General features: G+C 41.1%; 2 protein-coding genes and 1 long non-coding RNA gene across 7 annotated transcripts; 1 reads left to right on the forward strand and 2 right to left on the reverse strand.

The window, feature by feature from the left end:
• Positions 1-255: 255 nt before the first annotated feature.
• On the reverse strand, positions 256-11,333 carry smad5 (SMAD family member 5). 3 transcript variants are annotated; one of them, XM_040015262.1, is made up of 7 exons: positions 11,107-11,333; positions 6,466-7,415; positions 5,048-5,338; positions 4,005-4,112; positions 2,634-2,855; positions 2,295-2,551; positions 256-1,947 (listed from the first exon to the last, which is right to left on the reverse strand). In XM_040015262.1, the coding sequence occupies exons 2-7, from the start codon at positions 6,866-6,868 to the stop codon at positions 1,804-1,806; spliced, it is 1,425 nt and encodes a 474-aa protein (XP_039871196.1). In that variant the 5' UTR covers positions 6,869-7,415; positions 11,107-11,333; the 3' UTR covers positions 256-1,803. The 3 variants fall into 3 exon arrangements, with proteins under 3 accessions (XP_039871196.1, XP_039871195.1, XP_039871197.1); XM_040015261.1 differs by lacking the exon at positions 11,107-11,333 and adding an exon at positions 10,574-11,039; XM_040015263.1 differs by lacking the exon at positions 11,107-11,333 and adding an exon at positions 10,574-11,036 and having other exon boundaries at positions 4,008-4,112.
• Positions 11,334-11,407: 74 nt separating this feature from the next.
• LOC120723663 lies at positions 11,408-14,716 on the forward strand. Its single transcript, XR_005693805.1, has 2 exons — positions 11,408-11,514; positions 12,517-14,716. It is a non-coding gene; the product is annotated as an uncharacterized LOC120723663 (long non-coding RNA).
• A 144-nt stretch (positions 14,717-14,860) lies between these two features.
• On the reverse strand, positions 14,861-26,689 carry ap1ar (adaptor related protein complex 1 associated regulatory protein). 3 transcript variants are annotated; one of them, XM_040015265.1, is made up of 10 exons: positions 26,493-26,689; positions 24,121-24,169; positions 23,999-24,025; positions 23,664-23,689; positions 23,470-23,566; positions 23,194-23,292; positions 20,203-20,264; positions 19,684-19,757; positions 18,251-18,373; positions 14,861-17,953 (listed from the first exon to the last, which is right to left on the reverse strand). In XM_040015265.1, exons 1-10 carry the CDS (start codon positions 26,561-26,563, stop codon positions 17,688-17,690), a joined length of 894 nt encoding a protein of 297 aa, XP_039871199.1. In that variant the 5' UTR covers positions 26,564-26,689; the 3' UTR covers positions 14,861-17,687. The 3 variants fall into 3 exon arrangements, with proteins under 3 accessions (XP_039871199.1, XP_039871198.1, XP_039871200.1); XM_040015264.1 differs by having other exon boundaries at positions 20,203-20,267; XM_040015266.1 differs by lacking the exon at positions 23,194-23,292.
• Positions 26,690-26,726: the final 37 nt, after the last annotated feature.

Raw genomic sequence — 26,726 nt, forward strand, 5'->3', positions numbered from 1 at the left:
TGTTGTTATTCAGAGCTGATTATAGATTTGAATAAAGCTTCCTGAAAGATTTATTGAAAAATTTCCTTTAACTTGAATTGATTCTAAAGGTTCTGCGTGTACCTACCTCATGAATATGAAGGAATCCTGCATGCTGTCCTTATTGAGACATGCTGCATGAAATACAGAAATATCAACAAACATTTCAACATTTTTTTAAGTTCTCCATTTCAGCCAACAAGTGCTTTAACCTCATGGAAAGCAAAAAGAATGCTATTCTTGTATAACAGATTTATTGACACTAAGCCGTACTGTAAACAGAAATAAGCTGTGGACTTTGTGTATTTAATCTTTCAGTCATTACAATTCACTGTCCTTTATGAGTTTACCACGGTGACAGTGTATTTTCACAACCCTTTACATCTAATAAAGGCTATTCAAAGCAATCAGCCATAGATAGAATGATTCCATGGAGAAAGCTGGATGGTGTGTCATCAGTTTTCATTATCAGAACAAACCACTGTGTACGGTGAATCCATCTGCTCATGTATGTTTTGACTGATTGTCGCTAATTTGCCAAGACCAGACGTAAAGCACAGAACAATAAGCTATCGCTGTTAACTGGTAACTTAAAGACATTTTTGTTACCTGAAGTAAAAATAAAAACTTGACTTTAGAAAAAAAAAAAGGAAATAGAAACAGTATTTTTACTTAAAACAAAAAGAAAAACAAGAGGAAAATAAAATAAAAATTCACAGGAAATGCCTTTGTCCAACACAAGCAGGAGATTGTTGCACACTGAGGTTATCGTCTCTATGCGACTGAGCCAAAAGTCAAAAATTTAAAAACACAAACACTTAAAAGTACAAAACTAAAATTATTCCGTTACCAGACAACCCCTTTATTTCATTGAGCAAAGGAGGTCAAATTATTTATCAACATAATGCCTTGGTACCCACGCCAAACCCATCCAACATGCCTCCATAAAATTCATGAGTGCACAATATTGTTAATACAGTGAGTATGGAAAATACAGCCACTCTTACTTGAACACGAGAGTACAAACAAGAATCAATAATGATGGCGTCCACTTTCTGATTATATCATATATGACTACCTCTATTACGATAGATGTAACATTCACAATGTTGTTAGCTTATGGCATGTTAAACTTGTTCAGTGATTGATCTCCCATATCAAAAACTATCAGGTTGGCATACATAACTTTCTTAAAAGGCAGTAGCTCAGTGTTCAATTCTAGCAGTAGAGACTATAAAAAGAAAGCATGTTATATCTGAGTCTAATGGTAAACATAGTCATGTCTATATCTTTATTGTAAATATCTGACATTGAGACAACAATGTAAGAAAAGTGTTTTGTAAAATTTCAAATTGTCAGACACAAGGCAGAGTAGTGAAACAGTTCTGCTTCATTAAAAACTACACATATGGAGAAACAAAAAGTTATTCGTCAAACAATAAAACTTGATGCAAAAAAAATTAACATTTGACAGATTCAAGCTTGACAATGGAGCCCTCAGTTCTTGTAGGTATTGTAGCATTGTCAAGCAGTAGTGTGTCCATGTCGCCACTGCTACTTGGGCATATTCTCATCTTTCTCCAGGTATTTTCTTGCAACACTGATGCCATTTCAACAACTGGATGCTGGCTGCAGGTGCTGTTGAATTATTAGCCAGTCCCTTCCCAAAGTAAGTGTAAACAGTTCAGCCATTAAGACTGTTTTAAATTAGAAATCATTGAGGGGTTTTGGGGGCGAGGGGGGAGATTTTCATAACGGGTCTCCCAGGCTCTCACAAGTCCAGTATTAGGACACAGAAGAGATTGGGTTGAGAGGAGAACCCATTTGTGTTAGCACTTTGTCTAGCCACTGAAGCGGCCCGTGCAGGTGCACTTCGATCCAGCAGGGGGTGCTGGTGACATCCTGTCGATGATACTCTGCTCCCCAGCCCTGTGGGGGAAAAAACAAAAAAAGGTACACCATATTACACAATGACAGTGACTGATGATGTTTGCACTTATTAAATCAAGCAAAAGTGTGGCTGGTATTGTTTTCACCGTGTGTGTATGTGTGTGTGTCTCATCATGACTTAATGCAGACTAGAGAAATCTACTGTAACAGAAACTACCAAATAGGTGTACTTCTTGGAGTACTTTGGTAGGTTGTTTTTCTGACTTTCTTATAGCAAAAAGAAAGTCAGGTTTTGAAGTGCTTGTGGTCTGACTCACGATTAGTGAGGAATCAAGAAATTACCGAGAACGTCTTCATTCGACTTGTGTACAGCATGAAACCCTTACCTTGACAAAGCTCATCCTAATTGTACACATCTTGGTAAGCTCATAGACGGCCTCAAAGCCATGGTTAACCGACTGAGCCAGAAGTTGAGCAAACTCTTGGTTGTTGAAAATCTTCAGGCTACATCCACTGGGGATCTTGCACACAGTGGTAGGGTGGAAGCCGTGGTGGTAATTACAGTTACGACTCTGAACAAAAATGCTGGTGTCGCTGAGGCACTCTGCATACACCTCCCCTCCCACATAGTACAGGTGCACTCCTGGACGACAAACAAAAGTGTAAGAACATTTAATCACCATCATTTCCTTATTTCCTACTCTTACTGGGGTTATTAGTCATACCTTTGCCAATGTGTCTGCGGGTGTTCTCGATTGTGGAGTTGCGGTTGACGTTGGACAGCAGTCCGAGGCAGAAGCGGTTTTTGTTGTTTGAGGGGTCAGTGAAGCCATCCACGAGCACACTGGTGGATGAAGCGTGGTAAGCCTCCCCGACACGATTGTTAAGTTCATAGTAGACAATAGAGCACCAGTGACTGGGCTCCTCATACTCCACTGGCTGCACATCTGCAAACAATAGGTAAGATCAACAGATGTCGAACATGGATTTGAAATTAATTCAGACAATCCAGACAGTACACGACTGCATGGTTAAATAAACTACGAGATTTATTAATTATTACGGTTAAAGAGGAAAAGTGTAACCAGGAGCAAAGCTCTGTTAACCCAACTCATGTAAAACTACATTCAACGAGGTTACCTCAACTAGCTCTAAAAGACCAGTCCTAATATATGGTCTACACCAACAGTCTGGTCAGAGACCATGCAAGTTTAAATAAATCCAAAGCTGTCACATCTTTCTTATTTCTGTAGTACAATGATGTGATGCTCCATAGAGGCTCTAATTTAGTCAACCTACATAGACTCACTCCCCTCTTCAGCTCTCATAAACCAAATACTGCTGGTAGACATGAAGTGTAGCGATACTTGTGCTTCAGTAAAATGTTGTTATACAGAGATTTACAAGCACCAGGTAAATCTCAGTAATGTGTGAACTGTTTTTGGCAAGGGCCTGAAAAATGTCAAAGCCCTGCATATCAGCTTAAAAAGGTTGTCAAAACACCTTTTAAATGTGGGCACTGCAAAACACTGACAGAGTCAATAGTCCAAGTGATATTAAAACATCTTTTCCTAAATATAACCATGAATGTAACAGAGAGCTGCTTCACACTTATCCAATAAGAGTGTTCTGTTAAATGAGACAAAGGACTTGAAACTGTTATGTTTAGGTTTAAGCATAATAGCTTATCATAAATAGGGTATCATGACAGCACATTGGACAAAACGTTTGATTTAGTAGAGTCGTACCGCAGCTGCCCAACCTCACATAACCCTCCTAGAGACTTATCTGGGTCTCAAACACGAGAACTTTCACACATTTGACAAATGGGTTAACCACTACAACTGAAAGATATAAACCAGGTTTAATGGAAGATTGTGTAAAAAGTGTCCCATAAACTAAAACGGAGACAGCAGTACTTTGATTTGAAGAGAAAAAAAAAAAAATGAGGAAGAAACAAGACCTTTGTAAATTAAACTCTGTTCATAATTTAACAGCTAGTTAAGGAGGAAAGGAAACTTATACATGAAGCTGAGATATACCAACAGGTTTGGTATATTTTTGCTACTGTCAGTATAACTGTGAGCACATCTCACCACCTCTGGCAATGCTCTGTGGTACCAGGCTGCTGTTCGTTTCCATGGACTGGGGCTCCTGGCCGATCGGCTCATCAGGGGGCATGTAGGCTGGTGGTGGGGTGTCAGCTGAGACATTAAGAGAGAAGTTAGTGGGACCAGTTGCTGCTGCTGACAAATGTACTCTCTCTCTCTTACGCACACAAAATCCCCTTAGACACTCCTTAGAACAATCATGACAAGATCTGTACCCCGGAAATGGTGTCAGATTACACACATCCCTCATTTGCTAAGCCACATGCTAACCCATTCCCGACAGATGCAACATGAGCTTTTCAAGCCCTTAGTGAGGCATACAGGAAACAAAACATCTACTTAAAACTGCAACAAGGACATTTCAGTGGATCATGATGCTTGTCAGCATTCAAAAAGCCAACCAAAGCTTTGCAGGATAAATAACTTAAATCCTAAATTGCTGTTAAAAATAAAAAACAAACAATTTAAAAACAAAACAAAAACCACCCCTTTTTGCCAGACTGCCTTAAATCACTGGATGTGTCAGCAGATCTGGAGTGAAGCAGAGTCTAGACCAGTGGTTCTTAACCTTGTTGGAGGTACCGAACCCCACCAGTTTCATATGCGCATTCACTGAACCCCTCTTTAGTGAAAAATAAAATATGATTTTTTTCAAATTCAAGACATAGATATGTTTTTTTATTGGTGCACAAAATGAGCGGTGCATGTCACGGTGGAGGGTCTGCCGAACCCCTGAGACCGACTCACCGAACCCCTAGGGTTCGATCGAACCACTGGTCTAGACTAAGAGCACCAGTGCTGGTGGATGGAACTGGATTCGCCTGGCTACATCATTTGTTTTTTCACCATACAACTGTAAACAGACTCTCCCCCCCCCCCTTGCATTATGCAACTTGAAAAACAGAAATCCTGAGAGACCAGTGTTTATCAAAAGTCAGACATTTGTTGGCTACATGACAGTGACAATTCAGAAAAACAATGGTTTGGCAACTTTCCCAGGGTCAGGTGGAGGAGTGTATTTGGTGTACCTGGGAGTTGGAATGGACTTGAGGGCCCCGAACTGGCAGGAGAGTTTGGATAAGTACCAGAGCTGGCTGGAGAAGGAGGATATGGAGAGTTGGGAGAAATGGAAAAAGAGCTGCCGCCACCTCCACCACCTCCACTGCTGCCACCCCCATTGTGCGGCTGTTGGAAGGACTCTGGATAGGTGGCATTCAGGGGCATGTGTGGCTCGTTGTGGGTGAGGTTACGGAACTGTACCAGCAAGCTGTGCTGTGGGTTGAACTCGCTGTGCCGTGGTACCAGGACAGGAGGAAGCACTGGATGGAAGAAGAAAAATGAATTAAACAAGTGTGCTGAAAAAAAAGAAACTGCACACATGATGTATCACCATGTGGAATTCACAATTCATGAAAACTAAGTTTTTAAGGAGTAGGGCAAGCCCAAAACAATTAAAATTTACGTGAAAATAATTAAAACCAGAAAGCAGCATAGATTAATCTTGTAGAAGCTGAAAATACCTAATGTGTAGAACACTGTATTTGTATATGCTGAGATCGTTATTACAGTATTTTAATATGATGATATGATTTTAATAATGCTACTATCAAAAATAACTGAAGGAATTCCAACCTGCATGTTGAAATAGAGATGACTGAACAACAACAGTGAGTCTTGAAATGTTATTTTTAGCTCTTGATACATAAGAACAAGATGTCCTTCACATTTAATTTTACACTTAAAAAGGATTGAAGGTTTCCCTTTGCAAGATATTACTCTGACTTTAAGAGTCCAGGCTCCAAGGCTGAAATATAGTCTTATCACCGACAAGTGATCTGCATCTTTGAACCGGTCAATACAGACCTTGCAATCCTGAACCAGTGTAGTATCAGAAAGCCCGTATCTTTAGGGTCATCCATGGGTGTGTAAGTGTATATGATGGGGTGTGGGAGAAAAGGGGGAAGGGGGGGTTAAGTGATGTGAAAGTGCTGGGAGTTTAGTCTGAGTGGTTTATGCGTTTAGTACGCTGCTTTCTGATGCCACACCCAATCTGGAATGCCTGAGGCATATAATCTAATAAGACTCCCAGAGCTAGTGATATTGATTTTCTGTGAAATGGAGGGGGCGGGCAGAAAAGGCCTGTGTGATGACAGCCTCCTGACCTTTGTAGATTTGTTTACCAGCTCTACAGTTTACTGAGAGATGTGCACAGTTCTAAATTGCTTTAATCCATCTTGTATTTGAAAGTTAAAAGGCAAAAAGCAAAACGAAACAATAGGCTAGAAATGTTAGAAACACTGCAAATAAACCAATTATGTGATGACTATGCCTCACAGAACACAGGTTTAATCGTATATACACCAACCATTAACATTACATGTCTGTTTAAATATAAAAGCTAAGGTTTATTAAACAGAACCTGTTTAAGGTGAGAAAAATTACATACCAGGGCTCTCCACTCTCTTGTAGTGATATGGGTTTATGCACACCTCCTTCTGTTTGGAGCCAAACGGATACTCGCAAATGTCCAGAGGCTTGAGCTCATGGTGGGACTGTAGATCCGGCCAGCGCCACACTCTGCAGTAGATAACATGAGGAAGACCCTTCCTGTGGGAAACCTGCAGCCGGCCGTCCAGTGATCTTGGAATGGTAACACACTTGCTGGGCTGTCCAGGGCAGCTCAGCGCTTTCTCCAGGTCTTCCATGGCACCCTTCTTCTTCTTCAACTTTTTCACAAGTGCATCAACTGCCTTTTCTGCCCATTTCTCTTCCTCGTCTCCCTGTTTCCAGCCGAGCAGGCGCCTGACTGTCGGACTTGTGAAGGAGAACAAACTAGACATGGAAGTCATTCTGCAAGTTGTAGTGCAGGTAAAAGAGAGGAACTTTCCTTCGCGGTGACACTAGGCCAATGCAAGGGGGCCAAAAATCAGTCAGCAGGTAATCTCCAAAGAACGTTATTAACCCAACACAGTCTGTGAGCGTGTGATCAACAAAAGAAGTTGCTTGAGTGAGTAATATAAGTGTGCAAGTATGAAAAGCCAACACCGATGAGGGGTGGGGTGAGGGGAGAGGAGAGGAGACTTTAGCCTTGTCTGACCAAGGACAGGAAGCAGAGGAGGGCCAGGAGTGAGCAAGCAGGACGCAGCTGCTGCTGCTCAGGAAGGGCCCTCCAGCAAGCTGTCCGGAGTTGGGTCACTACCACTGATGGAGAGGGGGGGTGTAGTCTGTAGGAGCTCAAATCAGGACTTATGTTGAACTGATACACTGCAGCAGGCCTCACTGGTGCAAGTCTGACACACGTCTTATAAGAAAGTGCTCATTTCTTGAGAACTACCAATGCTCTTTTGGCTAACTTCATTCAAATCGCCCACAGTCAGGGTTTCCTCTGTCAGCCTTCTGCAAAACACAAAAGATCAGAGAAAGATCAAGAACACATGTAAAGTTTGAAATTACTATTATCTAGATGAACAAGCAAGCCTTTCTAAACATTTTTATAGCAACTGTTACAGTTTTTTGTTTAATGACATGAAACAGTCTTTATGGCAACCCACTTAGAGAAGCACTATTCTCGATCCACGGGGTGGGGGTTTGGGAATTCAAGAAAGCCCTTTGTGCTATTTTTGATCTGACACATTTCCACAGAAACGCCACCATCACTACTTAGATGACTCAGTTATGTGAAACGCGTTCCATCTCAAACTCGAGATCAATCATGCACATGGAAAACACTTAACAGCCATATGGCCTAAAATGCATCTAACATGATCATTTGTCACACAACAAGCAATTCTGCAGAAAGGCAGCTACAGAGTGCTCAAGGCCAACTCCCCATTTAAACAAAATAAGGAAAGCAGTTTGGATCGGGACCAAAATTTAATGAGCTCTTTTTAAAGTGCCACCTCTTCAAGTTTCAGGACATTCTGCTTTTGGTGGACTCATGCTTAGAGGCAGACACACAGCTGTGATCACACTGGCAGAGGAAAGAGCAGAATAGATGCTACATTTGGACTAACAATGATTGCTGAACTGACTGGTACAAACAACAGGTAAAAACTCTTAAGGCAGCATGTGGAGAATCTACTTTAAAAAAATAAATAAATAAAAGAAAATCAGTTTTTTGCCTAGTGAAGTCTCAGCCAATTTTTGAACTACTTTTCAAATAAATAACATGACAGTTGAGACAAAATACTGACCTCTCTTCAGTATTTGCACTGGGAAAGGAAAAAAAAAAAAAAAAAAAAAAAAGTAAAACTAAGAGTTGCTGATTACCCCTCACTACTGATGCACTGCACCAAGATACCTTTGTCTCAGACTGCTCTAGAGATGTTGAGGAGTTCGGGCAATTATGACATATAACACTTCAATCCCCTTCATACAGACAGAGCAGACAGAGGGTCAACACATACAGCCTGCAGCAGCAGCTGTTTGGGCTGTGAAACTGGCCTTAGTCAAAAAGGATGTAACCACAAAGAGCTGCTTCCTCCCTCATCCCATCTCTGCCCAATCCCTCCCTTCCAGCTAACAGCTGTCCAACAGCACTGCACTCACTCCCATTACTCATTGTTCTCCACACACATGAAAGCAGAGAGAAACATCCTAAAGCAGGACACACACACACACACACACACACACACACACACACACACACAGAAAAAAAAAAAACAAAAAAAACCCCATATCAACATGTAAATGTTGGGAGCTTTTCTGGAAGTCACCAGGCCACATTAAAGCAGTTCTTCCTACATGTGGATAGGCCTTTTTCAGATCCCAAGTGATACACAAGTTCATGGTTCAGTTGGTAAAGACAAGTAATCAATTTACACATCCAAACTTGTGGATAAACACACTGTAGCTACAAAGACTACATTAAATAAGATTCCTCATGCCAATCCTTCAGATAAAGCTGAGCTTTTCAAAAGACAAACAGTTTGCGCCGATAGCTTATTCTCTGTGTCAAATCAGTCTCGACTAAAGTATGTTTAACCAGATTCAGACAGATATCAGTGGGCTGATGTTGGCCTATCACAGATTTATCTGTAGTTTACAGTACTGGCATGTTAATAACAACACCATCGGTTTCCATTTTTATTACAACTAGTTCCATGTGCGTGCGTGAGAAGAATAGCAACAAATACATCTACGCCAAGATCCAAGATTCCCCCCTTTTTTTAAACACCCTAAAAATACTACCCACTATCAGTTAGGGTGCTATGTATTTTACAACATCGCATTTTGACAAGTACTTATTTGTTAACCCTCAGTAAAGGTGGCTTACATTCTTACAAAAATGACCATGAGTTTACTCTTTGTGGAACCAATTTAGTATGACAGGGATTGCTTGCCAGATATATAAAAACTATTAAAGGGCAAAAACACAAAACAAAACACTACAACACCACACCACTGGGATTTCTTAACTAGTTGTTCCCAAGTCGAGTTTCATTTCCCCAAGCATAAAATACATTTTTTAAATAGCCTAATATAACAACCAAAGGTTAAGACTTGTGGATCAGTCGTGTTTAAACGGGTAGTAAAATCGTCAAAAATCCCACTATGACCCAGGGAAAACTCTTTATGAATCACAGAAAATATATAGGTCATAGATGCATTAAGAAAATGCATATACACATATGTACATGGATACAAAATTTTAAAAATATCATCTCCAAGCATGGCGGGAAACAATGAGATGCACTTTAATAATAGGAAGTGCACCCCAGAAGCTTCTCAAGTCGTTGATAGATGTTCATCAGTTTGGGCTGCTCTGGATTACACGCCTGAGAAATTCCTTTAATCCCGTTTAAAAGATGTCTACATAAAACGCACACAGCAAGCAAAACAAAAAGACAAAAAGACAAAAAAAAAAAAAAACTTCCAAAAAACTGGAAAACCTGACAACACTACTTTGTTTAACAGCTTGTAATCCGTCTTTAACGCTTGTCAAACATGAAGTAACACGGAACAGACAATATGGAAGGACGATTCAGTACCCCCCCCCCCAACCAGAGAAAGAGTGAAAAGGCATTCAGAAAGACGCATCTAATTATACACAGACCCCAGAAACAGCAATAAAAATAGCTTTTAGTACTGCTCCAAGTGCTCCACGAAAATACACACGGTCACAATATAATATAATATCCCACTGGCATTAGCTAACTCTGGTATGTAGCAACTTGATGTAAGTAGCATCGCGATTTTGCTAACTAGCTTAGCTTGCTTTCACAGAACACATCTTGTTTAGCGTGAAGTTTTTAATTAAACACCTCGTAACAACCATCTACATAAGAGTCTACCATAATCGTTTTATCATCAAGTATAACTTGGGGAGTCATCGTATTCAGCCTCTTAGTAGTTTGACAACGTTTACTTCAGCCTTCCTCCTCTTCCTCCATTCCAGAAACTTTTTGAACTTCTCACAACTGAAGCTAAGCTATGTTAGCTGTTAGCCAAGCTCTCCGAGGGGAACGGAGCGCCGAGCCTCTCTGTGTCCTGCTGATGTAGCTCCCTGGAGTTCAAGTCTACTCTCTTATTTCAACCGTTAAATAACCACATACCTTTCAACAATGCGTGCGAATCATGACAGTGATCTTTCTTGCAAACATTTAGCCCGTAATCCCAACTTTTGTATACATTTCTTTCGTTTTCAGAGCCCCTTCGTTCCGTCTCTCCGTGCCATGTCCTCCAGATTCTGGAGTGAAATAGTCTGGGAAGGCGGAGTAAATATCGCTCCGCTGTCCTAACAAACTAGTGCTCGCTTTGGCGTTAAGGTCCGTGAGGATTTAGTTTCTTACCGCAAAGACACTAAACATTAAAGCTAGTTTAAAACTAGTGTTAATGTACTACTAAGCATGACCCACAATCGCTTACTTTTCGAAAAAAAAAAAATCAGGTCACTTTTCTTGAGTATAGGTCAGATTGTTCCAAGTGAGCTAACTTTTCTCCATCTTGACATTTGCGACCCGAATATCGAAAATATAACGTTAAATGATACGCCGGCAGCTAAAAACGTATAAGAAATGAAAGTGAAACGTTTCCATTTATTCTTTTCTGCTTTTGATGTTTAAGTGATTGAAGCTGGACGTCTTACGGTGGTCGTGCTGCGGCTCTGGAACGTCTCACAAGTTGCTGGCTCCACTCAGTCTGGAGGGCTGCGGTTTGTTGTGTATTGTTGTCCTTTATAGTCACTTGTTCGACACTTCGCCAGCCCTCGCGATGTTAACCCTTTGAACTTGAAGAATCAAAACAGAACTAAATATTCCACGACGATTCCCGTAGACGAACCGCTACTTTCTCACAGGACAGTGTCGAAGCTGCGGATTCTTCATTCAGTCTGCGGACTCCGAATGAAATGCAGTGCGCGTGCTCTGCCACTAGCGAGCACCCGACAACCTCACGAGGAATATCACAGCCTACTGGTTTGCTTTATAAAGTGGGATTCTCCCGATTCCTTCCTCCCATCCCATTGGGATAGCCACTTCAACAAAGAAGTGTTCAAGTGAGTTAACCAGACCTACAGCATTTATAAATAAAAACATAAGATATATGTATTTTTTAAAGGTGGATTAATACTTTGCTTCACAAACTAAAATAACTTGATCGTTTGCTGATTGTCAGGCTGAGCTTTAATGGGAAACCAACCACAGTAGTTTCTGAGAATTTTTTTTTTTTATAAGACTCAACAGTGAGCATCAGTGACCTTCAGTGGGCCAGTGTGGGCAGCCAAGTCTGAAGTCACCTGTCTATGAGTTGTATCAAAGTGTTACAGGAAACACTATAGCAGTGGGTTTGGGGACCACTTTATTTTGTTGCTGACATCACTGCTCTCAGACAAAACACAACATGCTACATACCATCCAGACAAGATTACAGGCAGCCCATAAGAATCCGTCGTGCATTGACTCTGTAATCCTTTGCATGAGGAAAAATGACACACTCCTTCCTCCTCCGGGCTCTGTAAACGTGTCCCTTCTGGCTGTAAGTTATGCGTTCAAACGTGACCAGTGGAACTATCATATTTGTTTTTATAACAAATGGTAACCCCACTCTCGAACGGTTGCCGCAATGCAGCTTGGAGTTTACATTGGTCTAATTAAATATTCACAGCGGATGGTGACGTGAGCTCAGTCTGGAAATCACACTTACACTTAAGCTTGTGTATCAAAATGCAAGATATTCAAGAATCAAATGCATTATTATGTATGTATTCCCTTAATGCTTTCAAGGCAACTTCTATGGGGAAATTCCACCTGCAAATCATCATTGTGTAATGCTATTGATGCTTTGCAGGAGGAAAACTACTACTGACAGTTCATGTCATTCAGGTGTACAAAACTTTCTTTTTTCTATCAAAGGGGATATATTCAGTTTTTTCTATTTTCTTATAAATATACACTTTTCAGAGATTTTGGTCCATACTGGCATATTGACATCAAAGTTAGTGGAGCTTGACTGCCTGCACGTTTATAACTAGAAGCTCCCGTTCTGTTACATCCCAAAGGTGCTCTACTGGAAAGAGTTCTGGTGACTGTGGAGGCCATTTGAGCACAGTGAACTCATTGTCATGTGAAACCAGATTGGAGTTTTGTGACATGATGCACTGTCCTACTGGAAGGAGCCATCAGAAGATGGGTACACTGTGGTCATAAAGGAATGAATATGGTCAGGAACTATACTCAGGTACGTTGTACCACCTCACGGCAAAAAGTGTGTCAAGAAAGTTTCCTCCACACCATTAGACCCACCAGTCTGAAGCGTTGATACAAGGCAGGATGGAGCTGTGATTTCGTGTAGTTTCATGTAGTTGGCGTCTGAACTTGCCATCCAAACATTACAGCAGAAATTGTGACTCATCAGACCAGGCAACATCTATTGTCCAATTTTAGCGAGACTGTGTGAATTATAACCTCAGTTCCTTGTTCCTAGGTGACAGGAGTAGCACCAGTTGTGGTCTTCTGCTGCTGTAGCCCATCTGCTTCAAAACTGGACATGTTGTGTGTTCAGAGATGCTCTTCTGTATACCTTGGTGGTAATTTGAGTTGCCGGCCATTCTCCTCTGATGTCAACAAGACATTTTCACCCAGAGAACTGCTGCTCACTGGATTTTCCCAGCAGTTTCTGAAATACTCAGAGCAGCCCATGTGGCACTAACAATAATGGCATGCTCAAAGACACTTTTTTCTTCCCTGTTCTGATGTTCCATTTGAACTTCAGAAGGTTCTCTTGACCATGTTTGACAATGATGGTCTATTAGACATGGTCAAAGCTTGAAACAATTAGGTCAGATTAAATTGAAGTATTCCCTTCAAGGCAAAGGTTCAGGCTTCAGACAGTTTCTCAGCCCTTTGTGATGTAATAGATAGATGTTCCCAATGGTGCGGTCACGCCAAGCAGTTTTAGCTTGGCGTGACTATATGAAAAAGTCTATACAATGAGGCAAACTGAAATAAATTTGCACAGCTGTTGGCCATACAGGTAACTCTAGGATAGCACAAGTTAAAACACATTTAGCTCTGGTGAAAAATTCTCTCTGGCCTGTGTTACGAAAAACCATCAGCTGGGATTTTCCTATGGGCTGCAGATTCTCTTCTGACGCCACCAACAGCCAAAATGTCACTGTAACTAGACAGTTACCAGTTGTACTCCCTTTTTGTCCTGGTGGCTGTCAGGGGCAAATATTTTCAGGTTTCCAACAAAGCAGACTTCACAGGAGCAAATAAACCTAAACTTTGCTTTGCAGTTGGTGCGAGTGCTGTTTAAACCTTTTTGTGAGGGGCAGCGAATCATAAGAAAGCGGGCTTGTGATAGCAGCTAAACTGATGGGCTGCACCAACTGAAATAATGATGATTTTTTTTGAAACTGGGAATCATGCAAATTCATTCTAGTAGTCTCCAATCAATAGATAAAAATAAATAAATAAATGGAGCACAATAGATCAGCTTCATGGACAGACAGGAGATTACAGATATACAAGTTGTATTTTTCTTATCAATAGGAAGTCTCACTGTTCAGTTAACTGGCTTTCCACTCCTTTTGTGGTTATAAAAACTTTTGTAGGTTTTGCTAAGCCATCATCCGTGTGGTTCACTCACAGGTCAGCTGCCAGTGCAAGCAGTTTGATTGACAGGTGATCAAACAGGTTAAGTATACACTGTTCAGGTAGTATGCATTTGTTCAATATCTGTGGGTGATGAACCAGTCTTTTGAACTGAACAAGCATGTAGTGTTGACATAGTTTTGAGCTGAATCCTTATGTGTCACACTGTTCTCTTTGACTGTCTGCCTATTCTGCCAGTCACAGTCAGCTACACAAATCCTCTTCCACCTTCTTCAAAAATAAAACTGCACAATGCATCACTTCCTGTTCAAAGGTTTTTTGTTTTTTGTTTTAAACACCAAGCCAACGTCAGGCACATCGTCTTCAGAACAGCAAGTGAGTAACATATTCATGAACTGACGGGAAGCTGAATCACAGCTGTGTTTGAAAACACACAGCAGTAAACTTGGTGGTCGGCCTCAAGACACCAAGGCGATTTTTGATTGGTTGGAGAAATTAACCCGTCCAGAATTTAGTCACACGCAAGACGATTGAGATCTGAAGAGTCGGTTGCTGCAATATTAGAGAGCTAGAAAGAATGGCGCCTGCGGATTGCTGGGAGAAACCATTCAAGGAAAAAAAAAAAAAAAAAAAAAATACTGTGAAGCCATCACTATCATCAATTTTCTAGTAAAAATGCTAGGTTATGTTTCAGCCAGCTACTTCAAATTGCTCTTTTTAAATCTACTTTATTTATTTTTTTAAAGAAAGTAAAACTCAGTTGTGCAATAAAGAGATACAAATACATTCACCATAAAATGAGTAGGTTTATTCGTTGTTCGTCCTTAAATGGATACCAACTTTTATAAAATGATTTGCTGTTTTGTGGGTGAGTTTAGGTATCAATCAAGCCACTGACAGTGGTGGCTAAACAGTGCAGCATTAAAGAGAGACAAAGCCCCAATCCAGGTCTTATGGTACATCCATTCAGCCTCCACGTACAGTCTATGTTAAAGGGGATCTTTTATATGCGTGTGTTGCAAATAACGAGGCCATCTGTGCAGGTAATCACTATGAGCCAAAAACGTCAGTGCTCTAAATGTTACAAATGCACAATGCTATTGTACAGGATGTATCAAAAAGAATAATCCCATTTTAAAGTGCTTTCATTCAATGTTCACAGGAAACAATCTAAACATGTACCATTTAGAAAGAGGGCATTCGTGAGTTTCACTTGGTTCCTGGTTGGTAGCGTAACAACAGCAGTGGCTGCAGTGACTGCAGTGACATACCCACCAAAGTAGGGCGCAAGTTTGACTTTCTTATGGATATAAAGTGTGTGTCAGGTTTAGGGATGCATTGAGCAGTTGTGAGCATTGTGTGATCAATTTTACATTCAGCCATGCACTTTAAAGATTTAATTTTCTTCATGTCCTTTACTTTTAAAAATATAGCTTTTGGAAATCAGATGACTCTTTTGATACACCCTGTTCTCTTAATTATGTATAATGTCAGAAGTGGATCGCCCTAATATGGTTAGGTCATTTAAACAGGTCTGGCCGACACACTGTTCAAATCTTCCATTTACGAGAGTGAGCCAATCAGAAGATAGTGTGCTTAATGAGACAGCGGCCTTAAAGGGGGAGGGCAAAAGTAAAAATTTAGAGCATCAAAGGTCCCCTTTAAATTTTGCAAACTACATCTGTGTAGCCTCTCACTTACTACTTTGGTTTGTACTTTCGATTTTTTTTTTTTTTGCCAGAAACATTTAAACATTCTGCCAGAGTCAAGTGTCAAGATTACTTTAAAAATTACAGATTACACACTCAGTTGGTCTGTAGTTAATGTACCTGAAGCTCGGGACTTTCTTCCCCCTCCATGATTTTATTTTGTCCCTTTATACTCAGAGTGACAAAGAATCAAGTTTTGTTCTTTTTAAACAGAAATTTACAGTGATGAGTCAAATATGCTATACTCACAGCAAAACATAACACTGGGGAAACAAAAGGAAACAATATATTATATCACACTCAAATATTAGGAAGGAAAATTAACCAGTGTCTCGTGTACACACTTTGACAGCAGTGCAAGTCAGTGGATCGGGTTCATTTTGGTAAAATCTTCTAAGATCTGAATCGACAAAAATCAACACATTGCAGGTGCACGCAGTAGGCAGATTTAAACTAATTAAAATTGATTAATGTGAAAAGCTATTGTCCCGACTCCAGTTCAACAACATGTGACAGGTTAAGATAAGAAGAAAAAGTAACGAAGAAGAATTAAAAGCCCCTTCCTTAATCAAAGCAGCACTGGATCACCGACGCTAACACCACAGTCACGTTTTTAGGTTTGACCTTTTTAGTTCAATTTCAAAATATTGCTTTCAATGATTTCTTCTCAGATATCACTAAAAAGTTAGTTAAACACTCGGAACTGATTTGTCTCCTCCAGTAGGTTTAGGTGAAGGATGCCTCCTGTTATACTCTGTAATGATTTCACTGTGCTTCTGAGCAAATATTCACACGATACTTGAAAAAGCCTGAATGTTGTTACAAAGTTACAGTTTGAGAAGTTTTTTTCTGTATTTGATCAGCATCATGACACAGTTTCATATGAGGGCTCTCAATTACAAGAAAGGAGGCTTATGACTTCAGCTGAGGGTCACCGCCATGAGCTCAGCTTTTTGTCAGAGTGCATGCACTGACTTCATATTTGTGCGTGCCTTTTTTTTGTGAGCGCTCATGGCTGACATGCAATGTTCACCTGTGCTGTCACGTATAGCTTGCTCCACTGATTCACTGAGAGATGGTTTAATTTTTCCTTCAGCAACCTTCCAGTGGAATTCACCTCCCGATCACGCATCAAAGTAAAGAACAGACGGATTTTCTTTTTTCCCCTAATTTAAACTGCTTTTGTGCTTCTGTGGATTTTTTCTCTCTACATGTAAAGAGATCCAAGAATAAACCAGCCTTTTCCCCACAGAGGTGCTGAGTGAGGTGTTGGCCTCAGCACTGCACTTGGTCCCCAGGTACTGTTTGACTGTTCGCTGCTGCTAAATAGTTAGCATAGGTCAAATGCAAAGAACAAATTAGCCCGCTGGGATTTTAAAAATACCTAAATGATCCAGAATGACTACTTTACCCACAAACTGTGAAAAATCTACACATTGGTCATTTTTCACTCCAATGTGTAGATTTTCCTGCACAATTACTTCACTCACAAGCACTGAAATGTGTCCAGTTACACCAGTCAGTATACTTGGAGGGTCAATCTGCTAATATAATAACATTTCACGCCTGGTTGGTTGGTGATAAATTGGTTTGTATACGATCACCTGGGTGCGTTAGATAAAAAAGCACTTGTTGTACAATGTGTAAGACGGTCGTGGATACAACTGATCAGTTACAATTCATTAAATGGTCGTTTAGCAAATGAAGGCACTGAAAAAATGAGTCTGATAAACGTCACCACACTGTTCTGTAGTGCAGAGGTACATACATGTTCCTGCAGCATCACAGTTTCATGACAGTATGAAGAGCATGTAAGGAACGACATTTCCACTTCATGAGGCAAAAAAGCTGGTGAGCCTTGACGTGAGGAGGCGGGCCGCCAATGTCTCCTTTGGTGCTGGACACTATCTGTCTTGGTTGTCTGACCTGAGGCCGCAGTCCGAGGAGTCCTCAGAGGGAGTGTCTAGGACAGGATTGACAAACCCTTCGAATTCTGCAGTGTCCTCTGGGTGGGTGCTCACAAAATCATTCTCCCACTCCAGTGCGGTGGAGTCCTCGGAGGCTGAGGTCGGCCCGCTGTTCATTTGCTTGCCGCCTGGCCTCAGGGCTGCGCGCAAGATGTCCTCCTCTGTTCGAGACCTCTCCCACACTGGAAGCGCGCGATTGATTCCTACAATGCAGAGACATGAGGTTTGATTCTGACAGAAGAGCAGTAACTGATGTCAAACAGCAGAAGGTCCACGGTGGAAGTCACAAACCGTATATATTACATAAGTGTGTTGCCTTGAAACGTACACAGGAAAAGACTGAAAATAAATGACAGATGTAGCAGCAGAGAAATGAAAACAAAAGAGCAAAATATGTTTTCAAATAAATTAAAATACTCTTGGAATTCTATGAAAAAGAGGGCTCATCACATCATCACTATCCTAATCAAACTTTTCAACTTCAGTCAGAATGTTCTTACCTTCCTCATCCTCCCACTCCAGATCTAGTGAGGTACCGTCATCGTTGGTGGAGCGGGTCTTGGTGGTGAAATCCCAGCTGCACTCTGTGTTTGGAGTCACCACATTTGTGTCAGACGGGAGTCCTGGGAACAAACAGAAAGCATGTAAACCTGACCTCTCATGAATATATACTCGCAATGCACAACAAAATGATTATCTTCTCGATGCCGATACAGCCGGCAGTCGGTTTTTGTAGTTTTCAACAAGTTGCAGAGGTCCTCAGAGCAACCGCAGCTCATTCTTCTTTGGCAAATCTCTCAAGATCCTCCAGATTTGATGGTCTTCTAGCGTGGACCCTGGTGTTCAGTTCACCTGACAGATTTTTAAGGCAATGCTTTTGTGCAGCCAAGTCAGTAACGTTCAGTTACTGACTGGCTCACTGGAGGTAGTTCTTCACCAGGAGCGACACACGTTTTGGGTCGTTGTTGTGTTTGAAGATAAAGAGACGACCCAGACCCAGGTTTGTTTCTGACTGCTCGAGGTTTTCTTTTAAAATCTTCACGTATCCTCCTTTCTTCATAATCCTCCCACCACTGTGTTCCTCTGTGGGGACGGTGTCCTCTGAGTTGTAGAACTCTCACTTTTTTCTCCAAACATCAGCAAAGTGTCTGCAGCTAAAGAGCTGTAGTTTTATCTCCTCTGACCAAAGGACGCTCTTGTAGTCTGGATTATTTGTCTCCAGGTTGTTCTTAGCACACCTCAGTCTGGCTTGAAGGCGTTTCTTCTGCAGAAGTTTTTCCTGGTCTCTAACCTCGCAGCTCATTCCTGTGCAGGTCTATAGTGATTGTCTCCTTCAGACTACAATTTCAAACTTGACTAAGTCATTCACGGGTGTCTTGGCAGTTGTTCTCTCACCATTTTTCTTTCTAGAGTCTTTTGCTTCCCACTGCTGCCAGGCGTGTTCTGTGTTGTGTGTTTGTCTTTTTACATTTCTTGATGATACTCCCCACTCCAGTTCTTGACACTTGGAAACACTGTGATAACTTTGTATATCGTTCTTCTGTTTTCTTTCTTTCTTCTTCTGCCAATTCTCTCTAAGCTGATTTGTTTTGTAGGCTTTTTTTTGTATGATGCTTTCTCAAGTAATAGCTTGAACCCTCCATCAGGTTTTTATACTGTGTATAAATCAAAGCTAGCGCTCAGTTTTAACTTAATTTTACAAGCTTTGAGCATTAAAGTCACAATTAAGGCAGAATAACAAGGTCACAACCCCGGTCACTTTTGTTTCTCTGAAATATTTCGTACATTGTGTGCAAACAGAAATAACTAATGCTTTCTAAAGAAAACTAGTATGTTTAGATATGCTATGTTTCTCTGCTCTGTTTAAAAAAAAAAAAAGCACCTGGGAAGAGGTTGACAAAAGCCTTAAATTTCATATAGATGGTTCACTCACTGTTGCTCCTGAAAGCTTCAGACTGGGCTTTAACATTTTGGAGGTAGGCATCAAAATCTTCCCCAGAGGTTTGTCTGAAACCAAAGAGAATAAGACGTGTTTAGCAGCAGTAAAGCACAGGAATCCCTCCAGTCCAGCGTACTTTCATTATTTCTGCTGCTTTCATGTGCAGTGAAAACAAATGAAGACGGACTGGACAGCTTGGAGCACTAAAATCTGCTCTGCAGTCTACACACTGCCTGGCTGCAGCCGCAAATATAATGTGCACTTCATCACACAGATGTGTGTTTTGAACCTCCACAAAAAAACAAAACAGATATGGTATAAGACTTTTCCAGGCAAATTCAGCCATAAATGTTAATGACTAAACAGTCGATTAGCTAGAGGCTGCAAGTTCTGGTTTTCCAGTCTTTCTTCAACAAACACATCGTTACTTAAATCCTCCTGCAGAGTCCCATGACCTGAGTTTGTCCTCAGCTCAACAAGTACGCCGTTGTCTAATGAACTTAACTGACTCACTTTCTTTGCTGGGTTTCACCGCCGGAGCCATCTGCTTTCCCCCGTGTCCTCTGGGCAGACAGCTGCTGACAAAAACACCACAGATCAAGTAAAATGATAATCTCATTAGAAATTTCACAGGATTGAAATACACACTGGATTCATTTGAAAGCCTTTAACAATTTTGGCATTATCAAGGAAAAATGTGATCAGACATTTTTGAACAGATGAAGAAGAAAAAGAAAAATAAGCAACACCAAAGGAGCAGTGGAATGTGACCACAGACAAATGGCAGTCCTGGTAGTTGTCCTTTTTTTCTTTAGATCATTGGTCCCCAGCCTTTTTTGCACCACGGACCGGTTTATGTCCGGCAATATTTTTATGGACCGGCCTTTAAGGTGTCGCGGATAAATACAACAAAATAAAACCAGTAATGGTACCAAAAAAAAAAAAAAGAAGATTTATTCATACCACACGGGAAAAGACCCCGGGAAACCGAGTTAGCGATAAAAACCGGTAAAAACCATAAATTTCCCACCCGAGCCTCTTAAGGCCCGGTACCAAACGACTCACGGACCGGTACTGGTCCGTGGCCCGGGGGTTGGGGACCGCTGCTTTAGATCACATGAGCAGAAGAGTACATATGAAACCACCATAGTGACGAAAATTCCTGCTTGATTATTGCTACATGCCAACAGTCTAGTTTCTCTTTGTAAAAATGTGCATGCAGGGACTGTAAATATCAGCCCTTTTATGGACCTTTTTTCTTATTTCCCTGCTTGACCTTAGAAATAAAGCCCATATCCAGATTTATATCCACTGGCACCTTTGCCTTTCTACTGTAACGCAAATAAACTCCTCCTAGTTTGTTTTGCTTGCTTTGCCAACAAGGTTCCTGCACCATTTCAAAACCCAGCCTCAACTAATGACAAATAAGAGCAAACAATGCTGAAAAGATACGCTTTGACTTTGTAATACATGGAATAACTACTAGTTGCCATACTATTCAGCACGTCACTACCTCAAGAATTAAAAGCTTTTCATTGCTGCACATGAAAATAAAATGAACCTTTATTTACAGGTACAAAACACTGAAGTAAAAGTACAGAAGTACATCTGCTTCCAGCAGCCTGAAGTGTGTCAGAGAAAACAACCTGATTCACACATGTACATTTCCTGTACAGGGTTTCTGCCTGACAACAGCTGACAGCAAGCCCCCACGGTCCCACCATTATTAAATGACCCCCACCCACCCAGCAACCAAAGCAAGCTCATTTATTTACTGTAGTTAGTAATTTTAGGTTTATATGTATTATATGTAGTTGAGATCTACTATGCAATAAATATATATATTTTTTGGCAATTTTTCAACTTTTTCTACTCTAATGTATCTGGTTGTGCTAATTTCTCCCCCGGAGCCGTCAGACTCTTCAACACTCAGTAACTGGACTGACTCACACACACACACACACACACACACACACACACACACACACACACACACACACACGTCACTACCTCAAGCTACTTTTTGCACAACCCATTGTCATTGTTGCACTTTTCTATTGCACAGTCTGTATCGCTCTGTTCTGTCTGGTGTTGCAGTGTCTATGTTTTGGGTTTTTTTGCCATTTTGCACACTTTTCTTGGGCTCTCTATGTAGTCCTGTGTTGATTGTCTGTTATATGTCATATGTAGCACCACGGTCTTGGAGGAACGTTGTCTCACTTCACTGTACCACTGCACTTAGTTGACATGACTATAAAGCCACTTGACTTGACAAGGAGAAATGGCCACATTATGCTGTGACCTTAGTGCCCCCTAGTGTTTCACACCCTGTAAATCCACGCAAAAGCAAAAGGATAACAACAAGTGGCAACTAAACTTACAGGCTTTTCTTTTTTTCGTACGAGTCTTGAACAAGCCTTCTCCAACTTTAACAGCCGACCTGCAGCAAAGTTAGGGAAACATAAGACCTAGGTTTCCTTGGTTTTAATGTCAGATTCTTCAAGGATTTCATTGATCCAAGGGAAATCAACAATCTCAAGCAAAGACAAACAGTATACTTCCATGAGCAGACAACAGTGATGAAGGCTGAACAGAGAAAGGTGGACTTGTGCAAAAATAATCACTGTGAGCTGAAATTAAGATTGGCTACTTTTTCTTTTCCTCCTGCCTGGTTGCTCCATCTTCAACATCTTTTGTCCAAAACATCCACTGTGCCTCCTCTGCACATTTCCAAACCATCTCAGCCTTGCACCTGCACCTGAGCTGTCCCTCTGATGTACTCATTTCTAATTTTGTCCATCCTGATCCTGGCAGAAACCTCAACACCTCCAGCTCGGCCTCTTGTCACTTTGTCAGTGCCACGTTTCCAAACCGTACATCACAGCAGGTCTCACCATCTTGTAAAGATTCCCTTTCACTCTTGCTGCTATACGTCTGTCACAAATCACCTCTGACACTCGTCTCTACCTGCTCCACCCTTCTTCACCTCTCGTGTGCTTTGAATGGTTGACCCCAGGTATTAGAACTCATCCACCTTCACTTCCTCTGCTTCTTGCATCTTCAGCTTTGTATCTGCCTCCCTCTCATTCATAAACATGTATTCTGTCTCGCTTCATACCTCCACCTCTCCAGACTCTCTTCATAGATTACGATGCCATCTGCATTCCTACTATGGTTATATCAAGGACACAAACCCCACCCACCAGTCCACAATAAGAAGTATTGAATTTAGGGGAAAGAGAGCCAGAAGGGCTTATTTCACTAAGGCCCAGTGAAAGACAAATATTGTGCCTTATATAAACTCATTGTATTTCTGGTCAAGAAGAAAAATGGAGCTGGAAATGATTATCATAGTCCCCTTTAAAAATACATTAAAAAAACAAAACAAAACAGAAAATTGAAATCCTGGGAGGTCTCTGCACAGAGGGGCCAGCAGCTTAGAGGAGGAGGAGGAGCTTTAGCCGAGCAGTAAGGTAAAGAAGGCAGCGCTCAGTACCGCCTCACCTCCTTCAATTTTCGTTCACGTGCCAGCCTGGCGGCCTCACGCTGGGCGGCATTTCTAGCCTCCTCTTCTAGCCTCAACTTCTCCTCTTGTGCCTCTAACTGAGCAGAAATAATGAAATGAAACAAACAAGGAAAAAATAAATAAATAAAAAAACAGAACAGAAAATTACAAAAACAGAAAAAACAATGCAGCAAATTAAAGGTAAGCCAACATAAGTTAAACACAAAATGAAACAATGAGGGCTGTTTAATCTTGACGTGGACAGGTGGCCTCACCTCGGCTCGCAGCTTTTGGTCTATGAGGATCTGTTTGTCTGAGATGGCAGCGTAGCGGTGCTCTTTGAGGTTCTTGATCTCATCATCACTGATGGGCCTGGTGGAAAAACAAGAACACATATTACTCTTTTTGTTTTCTTTTTTCATGCCAGAGATTATTAGCTTTTTCTTTACACCTGAGCAGGATCTCTTACCTCGGGCAGGGCTGGGGGCTCTCAGCCTGCAATGTAACATACACAACATACTTTTTAGCAAATAGCTCTGAAATCCACTAAGAAATGCATCTACCCTGCTGCACTGACTCAAGAAGTGCTACTCTGGGACTGAGCGGAGAGTAATCGAGTTACTCTCTGGGAGGAAAAATGGATGACTCCCATATCGCAGGGATGGCCACATCACATCGTTTTCTATCCATCATGAGCCGAGCACGGCAATAATGGACGGTCTGATCCAAGGAGCATAATCCAGCTTTTAATCAGAAAACAGCATTTTTTCACAGACTTATTTAGCTCGTAAAATCTAAACTTACCTCATCACTTTCTACCAGATTCTCAAACTGAAAAAAGAAATAAATAAAAAGCACAGTTAGACTCATTGCATTAGCTTAAATAGTCATTCTTAAGAAAGGTTCAAATAAATAAATGTACACACCTCGATTGTGTAGTGCTCCCCTGTGGTGCTGCTGCGGAAGTATTTTGACCTGCAGGAAAAATGAAGAGAGAAAAAAATTAATTTCAAACAGCAGGGGTACCAAACATAAGGCCTGCGGACCAGAATCGGCCCACTTCCAAGTTCCAGGTTTTTTTTCCACTATGTACTTTAAATTTTTATTTCTGACAAACTCAAAAAAACAAACATTTTTGTGAATTACTGTGAATTGTTCTGTTTTAGTTGCAATTACTACAATAACTTTATTTTCTTTAATTTTATAGATTTACTCAAAATTAAACATTTCTGCCATTTACTACAGCAGCATTTCGTTATCATGTAGAAAAACAGAGACATGCTAGACGTACTACTAAAACTGCAACTTTCTTCTTATATTAAATGGGATTAATTTAGTAGTTAAACACCTTTACACTGACAGAAAGGGCTGTTTCACTGGTTTGGCCCACGATGTAAAATTACTTTGACATCCCTGATCTAGAGTATAATGAATGAGACAAATATAAATTAGCTTCAGCACTTTTCACTTTCCTGTCTCTTCTTCATATTGTTAAAAATATACACCAGGTCTATTCCTGATGCTTAATTTTCAAAATACAATTAAAATCTTCAAAATAAAAGGCCCAGTGTAAACTAAATACTCATTTCTTGAAACCTCCTTAGTCTGACACAAAGCCTTGTGAAGGTCTTAAAATAATGCTAGGGACTCATTCGTGTGGTATTAATTTGATGTTTGAATTCACAATGCCAGAGTTATTGCATCATAAACCAGGAACAGTGGCTTCATAAAGGAAATGAACTAAAAATAAAAGAAGCATGAACCTATAGCCAAATCTCAAAGCTCTGCAGGCTGTTCCACCAGTTTCATGAAAGAAGTCTCAGCTGTATGTAGGTAAACAGATATTAGCATAAACAAAATCTATGAACTTTGTATTGTGAAATTTCCCACATAATTATTGATGTGTCACTGTCAGGCCTGTGAAATAGGAAACAGGTTGTTGAGTGTTGGCTGTACAGTTTGTGTTCAAATGTAGTCTGAATCCATTATTTTGTGTGACTTTTGGGTGCTGCTGAGTCACCACAGCAAGCAGCTCCACGTGTTTGATTTGGCAGAGCTGGATGGCCTTCCTGACCCAACCCACATAAGGACTTGAGGCTAGTTGAATGCTTTATGTGGAACAAGCTCTACATGAGAAAGCTATATTACACAGATGTAACTTCCACTAAAGCGGCCTGCTAAATGACATCTGTACCAGGAGCCCTGACAGCCTCACCTGCCCTGTATCAAATACTGCCAATTAACATTGTTGATTTGAGCTGTGACCTTTAGGATCTACAACAGTCAAACCTAAGAGAGGAGAAAAAAAAGCTGTTTTTTCCCTTCATTTTAATGACTGTCAGTGAGAGTGTGACTTAAAAACTTAAAACCAGGGGCAGATCTACAGGGGGGCAACTGCCCCCCTGCTGTAGAGCCTCGCCCCAACTTCTATGTTCCTAAAATATTTTTCGCCTTTGCAGGATTGCTATCGTTTGTCCAGTGAGCACTGCAGAGTGTGAGCAAAGTTTTTCTACTTCAAAAATCACCCACGCTCAACCATTTTAGTTTATACCTAAAAATTATCTTAGAACAGATAATGATACAATAAATATTTTGTTGACTGCATTTACATATTGGGGGATTTTCAGATACCTCACTGAAGAGGACACTTTTGTTGTAATGCCACTTTGGGCTAAGTTACAACTACTACTGTGGTATGAAGTGTTAGCGCTACTGTCAGCTCCATTATATAAATCTATGGATGAAAGTGTGAAAAGGCTTGTTGCTGGTAGAGTGAAAGCCTTCTCTCACCTTAACAAAGCACAAGGTAAAGTCAGACTAAAAAGCATCAATTATTTACATTCAACTGGGTGACACAACAGCCTGAAGCTAAGGCAAAAAACAGGCAATTAATCCCAGCAGCTAGCCAAGCAGCCAAACTGTCCATATATTAGTTTACATGATTGTGTGTGAGCTCTCCAGAAGCTCTGTCAGCTGTGCTGTCATTATCAGACCTTAGCTAAACTACAAGTCTACAGCTAAACTACAGGCTCCCGACACTAGGGGTGGGGTCTTGATTCTCACTGGCACTGGCTGACTGCAGGTACCGTACAGCTAGAGGCTAAACTAGCTGGCTCGTATCTCTGATTTACAACATCACCGTCTGTAATAACAGCATCCCTATACAGCTGCCCAAGTGCTCACAGGCAGACTGCCGTGTCAAACTACCGGCCAACCTTATCAGCAAGCAGATAACGCCGCTTCGGGTGATGCTTGCATGCTAGCTAGCTCAGGCAGCTAAAGCTCACAGTTGACTCACCCCCCTCCTCGCTGGATCCTGTTGGTTTCTCTCCTGAAGAGCCCCACACAGTATGCCCAGCAGTTACCCATCGCATTGTCAAATGTTCCTATGATCCGGCTGCCTATCGCCTGACAGCTGCTGGAGCATTAGCGTTGGCAGCTACATCTCCAAACGTACTCCTCTCGCTCCAGCCACTTCCTCATCCTCCTTTCTTCCTCTCCGGCTGGTGACAGAGCACAGATGAAAGTGAAA

This window comes from Simochromis diagramma, unplaced genomic scaffold (assembly GCF_900408965.1).
Source record: "Simochromis diagramma unplaced genomic scaffold, fSimDia1.1 OVJJ01000685.1, whole genome shotgun sequence".
Lineage (NCBI taxonomy): Eukaryota > Metazoa > Chordata > Actinopteri > Cichliformes > Cichlidae > Simochromis > Simochromis diagramma.